We start from the raw sequence: 12,371 nt of genomic DNA, 5'->3' as shown, positions 1-12,371 counted from the left end.
CAAATTAATTAAAAATATATTAGGATATTACCATATCTAAATATAGTATAAAGTATTATATCCTCCTATGTTAAATAGGCAAATATATTATTTGGTAAAGATCTTGTAAGAGTCACTATAAGTAGGACCCTCTAGTTGAGCCAAAATACATCAACCTCTCCCACTTTCTCTGGAGAATTAAATTACATCTCCACAAAATTCTCAAAACTCTCTCCTCCAATCTCTTTAGATTTTCTTTCAAGAGGCTCTAATAAGCTTTGCCCTTGTTCTTTTGCATGGTTCGAATACTCCGAGTCTTGCAAGCTACGACTTCTAAAAGGTAGAAAGTAGGGTTCTTGCTCTCGTATTTATTCCTTTGTTAATTTTTAATAAAAATCAAAATGGTTCCCAATACTTCCACTACGTGGATGAATAGTTCATTCTCTTCCCAACTTGATCTCAATCCTAAGTGAGTTGTGGACTCTTGTTTGTGAGGGTTGTGAGGCTTTTATGACCAATTCAATATGTTTACCATTTTGAAGATTTGACTAAATAGAGAGTTGGAAACATAAATTCAGGAGATTAAATTTACACTTTCTTATATAGTAATAGATGAATAGTTCTTTTAAATGTTGATTTCGGGGCTTAACAATTAGATCTCAACCTCTCACTGGGCTTAGAGGAACTTGATTTATGGTATGATATAAAAAAGAAAATTATTCATTAGTGAATGATTATAGGACACAACCAATGTGGGATATCACAATCCACCCTCTTTGGGGCCTAGCATCCTTGCTGGTAGTCGTTCCTTTCTACAATCGATGTGGGACCCCCGCCAAATCCACCTCCTTTGGGGCCAAGAAGGCTGACACATCGTCCGGTGTCTGGCTCTGATACCATTTGTAACGGCCCAAACCCACCGCTAGTAGATATTGTCCTCTTTGGACTTTTCTTTTCGGGTTTCCCTGGGTGTGATAACTAAATATAAATGTAAATGCATGCATTTGAGATATAAAAGCAGCAATAAATATGAGCTAAAGAAAACACTTCTGCTTCCGCATGATATCAACAGTTGCTTCTCACTCACGAGAAAGATACACGTTTTAGGACAATATCTAAAGTATTCAAACCTATTTAAATTCCTTCTAAAATTATTTTGGTATGGAATCCTATATTTTTAATAAATCTTAACTTTTTAATCAAAATTTGTTAGAATATTTTATAAATGAGATTAATAAACTAAAATTAATAGACTAGTTTGGGGTAATAAAAAGTTGTATAAAATTTTGATATGAAAATGGATGGAAAAATGGGATGAGAGATGTGTTGGGTGGAAGGCCCTCCTTTCCCTTGTTTTTATTTTTCTGCAGAAAGGCGTGGAAGGGGGAAAATTAAGCATCTCCTTCTCCTTCTCCTTTTCTGATTCACGACAAACGTTTTTAGGTTTCCTTCCCTCTCTCTCTCTCTCCCCCTCTCCCTCTTCAATCGATTCCGCCATTAACAACCAACTGAGGTTCTTCCACACCCCACACCCCGCCCACCTTCTTCTCACCTCAGCTAATCTTCAGATTTCCCCCCAATCTCACTCTGCTTCAGCTCATTCAACGTTGCAGCTCCATTTTCTCTTGCGTTCGAAACACACCCTTACAATTTGGGGATTTTCCCAACTCATTTACTGCCTCTTTTATTCAATTTCTCTACTCCAATTCTCTGCTGCTGCTGCTGCTGCTGCTGCTTCGATTACCTTATTTCACATGTTCTAGGTCTAACTTCGCTTTCTTTGAGACCCTTTCTCATGATTTAGTTCAAGTTATGAACATCCTTTTGGTTTGATTTCTGACCCCCAACTGTTTTCCCTTTTCCACTCTGCTTCTTGTTTCTTTCTTTTTCTTTTTAGTTTTCTTTTAACTATTGTCTCTGATGGATGGGCTATTTTACGAACCAGCGTCTTGAGTGTAGTAGTTAGGTTAAATGCTATTGAATTTGTGTGGAGGTGTTTACGGAAAGCTGTTATTGGTGCAGAAACTTAATTCGTTACTCTGTCTGTCTTCTTCCTCTGCCCAGATACTGATGTAAAAGGACTTTCTGGCTCTTTCTACACAATAGCTACACAATGGCTGTTGAGACTTTTGGAAAAGCGCCAACGTTTGACGAGGATGATGAGGACAACATGCCAATAGTTTTCAAAAGGAGTAGTGCATCTAGGCAAAATCAGTTAGATTCTGAAGCTAAACAGAGGTTGAATAAGTTGTCCGGGAGGCAGGGTTCTGATGTATGTTCAGCCAATGGCCAAACCTCTAATGCTCAAAACAGGACGACTTCATTGCCAAAGACATCGCCCATGAAATCATCTCAAGTAGGAACTCAGAAAGCATCCAATTCCTCTATCCAGGCATCACTTGTGAAATCACCAGGTACAACTTTAAAAGTTTCAGATTCTACGGATAGCCAATCAAGACATTTGGTAAAGGCTGCTGTGAAAGAGGAGAATGATAGGCATCCTACTAATGAAAGTAGTGACTCTGAAGATGATAAACCATTGAGTTTTAGATTGAAAGGGAAATCCAACCCCCCTGGTAAAGGGCTTGTACCAACGGTACTAAAGAATAAGGTCGAAAAATCGTCAGCAGATTCTGATGATGAAATTCCTCTGTCATCAAAATTTCACATGAAGTCTTCTTCACGGGTATCTGGTGGTAATCAACATGGTTTTGATGAAAAGAAACCATTGATTTCAAAAGTTCATCAGAATGGTTTGATCTCAGGGGATAAGCTCCAAAAACCTGGTGTTATTTCCAGCAAGAGACCTCTTCCTAATGCAGATTCCCATTTGCCTCAATTTTCATCAAAAAAGCCAAAACTTTCAGACTCATCTACTCCTTTGGGTAGTAAGCTAGTATCAGTGAAAGCAAAACAAGAAGTAGATGACAACGATGACCATATTCCTATTTCACAGAGAATGAAGAAGGTGGCTGTATCAGCGAATAAGTCATTAAGTTCTAAGAAAACAGTTTCAAAAGTTGTTTCGTCTTCAATGAAGAAAACATTCAAGAAATCCAAAAAGCCAGTCAAGAAATCTAAATATGTAAAGTCCACGAAGTTGCTGCCCAGTTCCGGTGATGGACAGAAAAAATGGACTAGCTTGGTTCATAATGGTGTCATTTTCCCACCTCCATACCAGACTCATGGGGTGAAGATGATTTATAAGGGGAAGCTTGTTGATTTGACTCCTGAACAAGAAGAGGTGCCCCTCAACTTCACGTGTTGAATCTACAACATGTTTCTTTCATTTTTCCATAGTCGCATGTAAATGTTTCATGACTGGTTCATTTTTACCATCGAATTGTGGTAAATTCTTTGGTTGATATGTAATTTTGTTATCAGGTTGCAACCATGTTTGCTGTGATGAAGGACACGGATTATATGCAAAAACCTAGATTCAAAGAAAATTTCTGGAATGACTGGCGGAAATTACTTGGGAAAAACCATGTCATTCAAAATTTGGATGATTGTGATTTCACCCCAATATATGACTGGTATCAGACAGAAAAGGAGAAGAAGAAACAGATGACTACAGAAGTAAGTTTAAGATGTTTCAATCTTCCTGGTTGTTTATATATCTTTCGTTCGTTTACGAGTTTGATGCAAACATTGTTTCTCAGATTTCTGCATTTCTCTTGGGTCTCATATTACTTTTTCATTTCCAAAACCTAATTGGGGATGTGTTTCAATGAAAAAGGAGGACTCATTTCCAAATGTTATGAACTTCTTTTTTCTGGTTTATTTTTAGATTTTTTTTAAAAAAAATCATCCTTTGCTTTATTGTTCATATAATTTTCTAGAGGTTTTGTTTTAATTTCAATTTTTAGGTTTGCTTTTCATGTCTTGGTTTTAAAGATACATTGCCTAGATATCCTTGTTCCATTTCTCAATGTGAACTATTCATTTTTGTTATAAGAAAATATGAACTATTCATCATTTAAGATGTATCATTTTTGGCTGTTGCTAAATGTCTAACCATAATAGTTACTTCTAATTGATATGCAATTTCAACTTAAATTGTTTTCTGTTCTAATTAAGAATGAACTTATTAAAAAAACATTTAAAAAAAGAATTTGATAAATGTTGTAAAAAATTGTCTTCTTTAATTGGTTGATCTTCAATTTTGTTTGAAGCCAACTATGAGCTTCAGGCCTTTTTAGCGATTAAATTTCATTAATTTTGGTTTCACATTTCTGAAATTTTTTTGTCCAGGAGAAGAAAGCTCTGAAGGAGGAGAAAATGAAACAAGAGGAGAAGTACATGTGGGCTATTCTTGATGGGGTTAAGGAGAAGGTAATTCTCATTTACCTTTCTCTGCTTGCTTTTTGGAAAAAGCTAGTCTTGAGGATGTTTTTTTTACTTTAATAATCTTCCATTGTTACTCATATGATTTGCCCAACGTTAAAGCACTGAACAAATCTTTTTTTTTTTTTTTGTTTTTGGTTAATTTCACATAACATTTTTGAGTCATTGGAGTATTTAAATTAACCATTGAATCATGTAATTGTACAGGCTAGAGGACATAATTTTGATTTAAAGTAGTTAGTTTTGAAGTGAGAGAACTTCTGTTATGTTGTCTACTGTACTCCGAAAACCTAATGAGAAACTGTGCCAGCTCTAGTGTCTAAAATGTTGACATAGTTATCAAAAGCTTGTTAATGTTCTACTTAGATACAAACAATGAGAGTATTTTCGTAGCAAATACCAGCTCAGAGGGGTGTTGAGTACTGGTAATAGTTGATTAACTACAATGCAGGTTGTCATATGTTAAGATACTTGTTTACCTTATGTTATATCTGGTTCATATTAAATTACAATTCATGCCATGTTGCTACTATGTTCTCAGTAAGTTCATCATTGCAATCTATTTTATCTGCGACCTTATCCATTGATTCATTCCTGAGAGCATGTACACAAGTTTCTGATACTTAATATGTATCCCAGGTTGGAAACTTTAGAGTTGAACCGCCTGGATTATTTCGAGGTCGTGGAGAACATCCAAAGGTACCTTGTTTAGAATTTAGAAAGTTACTTATTTACTAGCATTTATGACATAATTCAGTTAATTCTTCAAGGTAGTCCATGGGGAGATGAGTATGTTTTAGTATTTGGTTGTTCATAGTTTACATTTATGTGGAAATTTGTTACTTGATTCAGCTTTTAAAGCTTGGTGGTGTTTACAGATGGGGAAGTTGAAAAGACGCATTCACCCCAGTGACATCACAATTAATATCGGAAAAGATGCTCCGATCCCTGAATGCCCTATACCTGGTGAAAGGTTTGATTCTTCTATACACCACCATTGTCTAAGTTATATTAAAAATATTGCAGAATAAGGATCTGTATGTGTCTAGAAAGTCAAGAGACACATACCTAAACTGATTCAGAATTTCTTGTTTTTATCATTTTTCAAATTTCCATTCAATACCGAGTTCTTTGACAGGTGGAAGGAAGTAAGACATGACAATACGGTTACATGGTTGGCTTTCTGGAACGATCCAATAAATCCAAAAGAATTCAAGTATGTGTTCCTGGCGGCTAGTAGTTCATTGAAAGGACAGAGTGACAAGGAGAAGTACGAGAAAGCAAGGAAGCTCAAGGTGCTCCATTCGTTACAATTTTACAATTCTTTGTTGAGGTTGTTGAATCATCATATTTGTTGAATCCTTGCTGTTTTGTGTAGGATTACATAAAAAACATAAGGAATGCGTATACAAAGGATTTTACAAGCAAAGATCCTACACGAAGGCAAATTGCAGTTGCTACTTATCTCATTGATAAACTAGCTCTTAGGGCTGGGAATGAGAAAGTAATGTCATCAAGCCTATTTATGTTCCCCTGCGCTCTACATTTTATTTTTTCAACCATTTTGATCTGGGAGACTTAAAAAGTTGTTGGTCCCTACTGCAGGACGATGATGAAGCTGATACGGTTGGCTGCTGTACACTTAAAGTAGAGAATGTCAAAGCAGTACCTCCAAATCTTCTGGAGGTAAATATCCTTAAGCTTATTGAAATTAGGAGCTTGAGAGTTGAGAGATGTCCTGTTCTTAATGCCCACAAGAGATGACCCGTTGACTCTTTAACTTCAGTTCAATTTCCTCGGTAAAGATTCAATCAAGTATGAAAATACTGTTGAGGTTGAGCTCCCTGTATTCAAAGCGATCACACAATTTCAAAGTGGTGAGCTTGTTTATTTGTTTTTCTTTCCTTTTTTTTTTATTTTTAATTTTTGTCTCTCTTTTCCTTTTTCTATAACACGAGAATGCATTAATGTCATGACTGAGGCTGTAGAGCATCATGTTTTTACTTGCTTCAGGAAAAAGTGGAACTGATGATCTTTTTGACAAGCTGGATACAAGTAAATTAAACGCTCATCTGAAGGATCTCATGCCCGGTCTCACTGCAAAAGTGTTTCGTACATATAATGCTTCTATCACACTTGATGACATGGTAAATATACTTGGACTTTCAAAATAACTCTAGCAGGGTGTTTGATTTTTAGCCATGGGTCTACAGAGTTTGGTTTTATAATCTCATTCCTTTTGTTCGAAATATGGGAATCCCATCATCCTTGCAAATCACAATAATACCTCTCTTATTCTTGTAAACCAAATACTACCTCCATTTCAACCCTCTGCACTCCAAATGCAGATATCTCGGTTTTAAAAATACCAAGTGCCCCCTAAAGCTCTATGAACTATTGCATCTCTGATCATTTGCTTTCCCATAAGTTAGATCAATTACAAACTTGTAAACACCTCAGGATACTTTGTCATAGGCTTGGCGGTCTCACTAACTATTTATTTGATGTTTCTACAAACTCTTAATGGAGAGTGGTGATGTTAAAAGTTAAAGCAATGAAGCATCAAACTCTACAAATTTACATTTATGGTTTTCCTTTTCTTTCATTCTATTTGATTTAGATTATTTATGGCGTTATCCATGGCAGTTAAACAGAGGAACTAAAGATGGAGACGTTGCAGAAAAGATTGTCATTTACCAGCACGCAAACAAGGAGGTAAATTCAGTTCCTCGTTTCATGGGTTTACTCGACTAAGTTCATGCAACGACATTGACCAATTTTGCTGAACTACAGGTTGCAATTATTTGTAATCACCAGCGGACTGTTTCAAAATCTCATGGAGCGCAAATGTCGAGATTAAATGAGAAGATCTCTGAGCTCAGGGTAATAACCATATTTTTCTCATGGTTCACCTTAATACTGCCAGTTCACTTCCTTTAGCTCAGCTCCAGTGCATTTAGTTGATCCATCATTGTTGTGTAGGATATTCTGAAAGAGCTGAAAATTGATCTAGATAGAGCAAAGAAAGGGAAGCCCCCTTTAAAAGATGCTGATGGAAAGCAAAAGAGGAATTTGACGCCTGAAGTGTAAGTAGTAACTTCATTCACTGTCAAGTCACTTCAACATCTTCATTAGCAGTTTTTAACTCTCAGTGAACTCATATTACAGGTTAGAGAAGAAGATATCCCAAACAAATGCAAAGATCGAGAAGATAGAGCGAGATATGCAGACTAAAGAGGATTTGAAAACCGTGGCATTGGGAACGTCAAAGATCAACTACCTTGATCCTCGAATCACAGTCGCATGGTGCAAGCGTCATGAAGTCCCTATCGAAAAGGTGAGCTGCATTTTGTTGAATCAAACAGAAAATTTAGTTTAAGATGAAGGCTTAGTGTTGCTTGCTGAGTTTCATAAATTTTGTTGTTTTATTTGTATGTTTGTTGTACATCCATAGATATTCAACAAGTCTCTTCTAGCAAAGTTTGCGTGGGCAATGGACGTGGATCCCGACTTCAGATTCTGATTGTTGTGTTTATATTGTGGTGGTGGTCTAAAATCATCCTTCGCCGTGGTTCAAGAAAATAAGAAAGAAGAGATGGAGTAGGAACAATTGAAGTGTACTATTTGGCAATATATTCAATGATTTTTTTTCCTTGTAATCCCTTTAGTTGGAGAGGAAAGTGGGGAGTCCCATGATGATGTATGCTTATTATCTAATCGTCTAATTATAATATTGGGGTAAATGGCTCATTTCATTTCCACCCCCACAAGCTGTGTGCTATGAAAACAGCCTTATACTAATTGTTCAACATTTTAACACCTTTATAAATTTGATTATACCTCCCTCCTTTCTCTTCATCTCTCTCTTCCTATATCATCTCTCCAATTCTTTCTCAACTCTATATTTTTGTTTCAATTTCCGTTCTTAGCTCGACCCATAGATGATCGTAACGCCCTTTTCATCTTTTCATGAATCATTAGAATGTCGAATGTTCATTCGACATATAGTGACAAATTTAAATCCCTTCAATTGGAGGGTAAATTGGTACCAACTACCATGGTAATTTCAGTTCAAAGCCGTTTGCTTAATGTAAGCTCATATTAAAATATTATATTATCAACTAAAATGTCAACCGTTGGGTTAATGTAAGCTCATGTTAAAATATAATCGTTTCAGGTGAACTTTTCAAATTTACTAATTTTGTACGCAATCTTTTAATTTTTTACACCATCTCTTAAAATAAAAGGACTAAGGATTAAGACACCTTGAGTCAATGTAATTGAAATATTGCTGAATTTGACAAGTTGGTATTAAATCTAAGATAGTGACCTGACCTAACCAAACCAAAAACATACCTGAAGTCTATCGTTGCAATTCATATTTATTAAAGATGTGGAAATAAAATTGGATTTAAAAACTCGTGACTTTTTCTTTTTCTTCACGGACCCCATGGCCGTCCATGTGGAGATAATATTAAAACTATTTTGTTATTAATATGCTTTTCCTTCCCCTTCTTTTTTTTTTTGAAGAAAATCGTTGACAGCGTCGTGAGGGGAGTTGGACATTCTTCCCCGCTGTGGTCAATGCGACGTTGATCCACTTCACTTCAAATTGGACTTCAATTCCTCTTCTCTAACCGATGAATTCCTTGATCATGAAATTTTGATTCCTATTATGAGTCTAATGAAAACAATTCAATTTATTATTATTTATATGTGTGTACTTGTCACGTTGGTGATGGTTGTTGAGGATGGTTGGGAGGGAGTCCCACGTTGTCTAATTTAGAGAATGATCACGAGTTTACAAGTAAGAAATACATTTATTAGTATGAGGCCGGTTGAGTAAACCCCAAGCAAAACTATTAGAACTTATGCTAAAAGTAGATAAAATCATACCATCGTTCATCGTTCTTCCTAACAATGGTAACTTTTGTCTAATGGCTGATTGCTGTAATATGGTTGCTCATTCAACACTACCAATGGTCAAAACATAAACCATCGTAGCCTGTGTCGAAAAATCACGACATCAACCATCTAGAAAAATCACTTTTTGCTGGCCAACACCCTTCAATTCCTACCAACAAAAGAAGTCAATTGTCATGAACCGTTTCTCAAACCTTCAGAGTCATGAATTGTGACGTGAACGAACATACAGATATACGATAAAAAATTTCTTTTAAAACATCAAAGCAGTAAATATACGTATATCTATATATTTATATATACGAGTAAAATATCAAATCGAGGTTAAGGAAATGGGGCAAGACAAAATAAAAACCAAATACAGTCGCAAAACTGCGAAGGGAGATAGACGACTTAGGTGGACAAATTCTTTAGGTCGTGCCGCTCTTGACCACTTCCCACCTCGACCAGCTGTTCAAGTATCACTTGAGAAAAAAATAACTGAAGTGAGGTGAGTATAAAACTACTCCATAAGTAACCTATTTGTAAGCTCTTAATCACATACATAATTAAGTTAGTTATCACGGGCTTAGTCCTGGGCTCAAAGAAGTTAGGCCTAGGTTCTATAGTTTATCAAAGCTTCTGACTTCTGGTAGGTCCTAAAGTTTCTATAATGTAGCTCTCATGCTTAAAATAAACTCAATTAGGATTCGTAGATAGTGTTAGATTGCGGAGCTTGATGTTTACTTATGGATTAAGAGTTAAAGAAAACTTAGATAGTTAAGTAATTTGAGAAATCTGATTTATTCTCGTGTTTAGTTTCTAAAATAGAAACTTCTTTGTTTTCCTTTTAGTTTTTAATGTGAATTATCTCTAACTACTTGAAATCATCTATAAATAAATCCTAGCCGCTACCGAGTTTTTCATCTTGGTGTCTCCATTTATATTTCTCCTTTCATCTTCTTTTTATTCTTCAGGATCTTCATCTAGATCAAATGTGTAAGTTGTGTGATTCTAACAAATGGTTTCAGAGTTGGGAGAGATTCTCCATGATCGGTAAAGACGAAAATTTCAATGATAAGGATCAAGAAGATTGGTGGATTCAATATCGATGTTTGGAAGATGTAGATTGAAGATGATTTTACCAAAAAGATCTTTAAGAACCCTTGTTTGAAGTGAAAATACTGTAGTTGAATAAGAAACATCGAAGATTTAGAAGCAAGATTTGGAAACTTGTTCCAAATTGAGTCATTCCACAATTGAACTAGATTAAAACTGATTGAATGACTTAGATGCAATCTACCACGAGAATTGCTTGAAACTTAAAAATGACAAAGAGAATGTTCAAATTATAATGGTGAAAGTCTCATCTAGCTAGATTTCATTCCTAAAAAAATCTACTTATAAAGAATAATTTGTGGGTATTTATAGTCTCTCCACGCAATAAAGTTAGTAACTCTTCAAATTCCCACTAAAGAACTTCTTTAGTGGCCACGACTTACTCCCCTATCCTTTAAATCTCCAAAAAAAAAAAAAAAAAAAAAAAACAATCATGCAAATATTCACTTCTTAAGCTCCAAATGTCATTCCTCAATCAAATGAACTTATAACGCATGAAATGATAGTTAAACCGAGTCTCCAATTTTGTAGATGAAAAATGAATGTTTGTTGAACTTTCTTGGTCTTGGATCGTATAATTGTTGAAACAGGGAACACCGTGATCCTTATCAGATTGTCATTAGAATGATGCCAAGATTAAGTGGGATAGAATATCACAATCCATGATGCGATTGTACCCCTAGGAGATTTTCATTGAGGATGATGACTAGTTTAAGTAGGAAAAAGTGTCACAACCATACTATGAAGATAATATGTTGTGATCCCTAAACACAAATAGACAAGGTAGTGACATAGAAGTGGCACCTAACTGACTAAGTGAGGGCTAAGATAAGACAAGTGTCATACATTTTGCGAAAAACCCAAGCTATCATTCAATGACAAAACACATCAGAAGACAATTCAGTTTCACTCGCAAGTCAGTGAAAGAAGGTGTCATGTGTTTTGAGAAGATAGAGGGTGCATCTAGCAAACATATTGAAAAAAATGTGTTGATGTTGGGAAATAGAGGTTATGTGAAAACGTGATTGGTCTTTTGTAGCTTCTATAGATGTTGTGATTCGATGAACATATGGATGATGAGGAGAATCCTTTGAGAATAAATTTTTGGATTGACCGGATCAGCCTCCAAGTGGGAGATTTATGTTGTGGAGTTTAATGTTTACTTATGAGTTCAATGTATATTTCTCCTTGAATCTTCTATCTTTTGTTCTTCATGTTCTTCGTCTAGATCGAGTGTGTGAGTTGTGCAATCCTAGCAGATAGTTCACCTAATATATTACTGCACGATCTTAGGAATGACCTATCTGAGTTTTGAAGTTTTGAGGTGAACTAACTTTTCTGTTCATCTTACTTAGCTAGCTTACATTGCCTAAGAAGTAAATCATTGGAATCCATGAATTTGAGAGGCGCAACCTCATAAAAATTTAAATACATGAATGATAATAGGACATCATGAATGAATCCTGAATATCATCTATGAAAGGTTAACTGCAACCCATCTATAAGATCATATCATCACACTAAATGTGGAGGAGCAACTCGTGTGCTAGCCAACTGACTGAGTCTACTTGTGTGATCCCTTGCCTCTTTCAAGGTTGGAACAAAGGTCTTATTGAGAGGTCTTTGACCATTTCCACATACGAGAGTGACACTAAACATGGTCGAACCTTGAAATACTATCCTGTAAGATCCATCTAGGTCAAGCTGAACGATACTCTATCATAGGTCTACCAATCGGGATAGGAACACTACGAGTTCTAAACCAATGTCCCTAATAATTCTAATAACATTTTGAAGGAAATAGAAAGCAGTCTCAGCTTTAGTGATATCATTCACAATTGCTAAACTAAATTCTTAAGGGCATTTTAACGGTTTATAACTTTGAGTTCTTGTTTTCAAAAATATATGGACTAGTTCTTGGGGATAATCATGTTGTGGAGCGTGTAATCGAATCTCATAATTCATAAGTGCTCAGCTCACTGAAATAGCATTACACGGTTCATGCTTGATTGTAATGTGTGAGT

The 12,371-nt window shown here is 35.6% G+C and overlaps 1 protein-coding gene across 4 annotated transcripts; it reads left to right on the top strand.

Moving 5' to 3' along the window:
- Positions 1–1,305: 1,305 nt before the first annotated feature.
- LOC111498332 (DNA topoisomerase 1 beta-like) lies at positions 1,306–8,182 on the top strand. Of its 4 annotated transcripts, none has more exons than XM_023149517.1 (16): positions 1,306–1,533; positions 2,041–3,223; positions 3,364–3,558; positions 4,234–4,314; positions 4,966–5,025; positions 5,205–5,299; positions 5,465–5,621; positions 5,705–5,830; positions 5,932–6,012; positions 6,113–6,203; positions 6,340–6,473; positions 6,973–7,041; positions 7,120–7,209; positions 7,309–7,412; positions 7,495–7,663; positions 7,781–8,182. In XM_023149517.1, exons 2-16 carry the CDS (start codon positions 2,093–2,095, stop codon positions 7,847–7,849), a joined length of 2,652 nt encoding a protein of 883 aa, XP_023005285.1. In that variant the 5' UTR covers positions 1,306–1,533; positions 2,041–2,092; the 3' UTR covers positions 7,850–8,182. The 4 variants fall into 4 exon arrangements, with proteins under 4 accessions (XP_023005285.1, XP_023005284.1, XP_023005286.1 ...); XM_023149516.1 differs by having other exon boundaries at positions 1,999–3,223; XM_023149518.1 differs by having other exon boundaries at positions 1,306–1,742; positions 2,044–3,223.
- Positions 8,183–12,371: the final 4,189 nt, after the last annotated feature.

Source organism: Cucurbita maxima, unplaced genomic scaffold (assembly GCF_002738345.1).
Source record: "Cucurbita maxima cultivar Rimu unplaced genomic scaffold, Cmax_1.0 Cma_Scf00025, whole genome shotgun sequence".
Classification (NCBI taxonomy): Eukaryota; Viridiplantae; Streptophyta; class Magnoliopsida; order Cucurbitales; family Cucurbitaceae; genus Cucurbita; species Cucurbita maxima.
The sequence above is the reverse complement of the archived record's forward strand: the minus strand, read 5'-3'. Positions and strand labels throughout refer to the sequence as shown.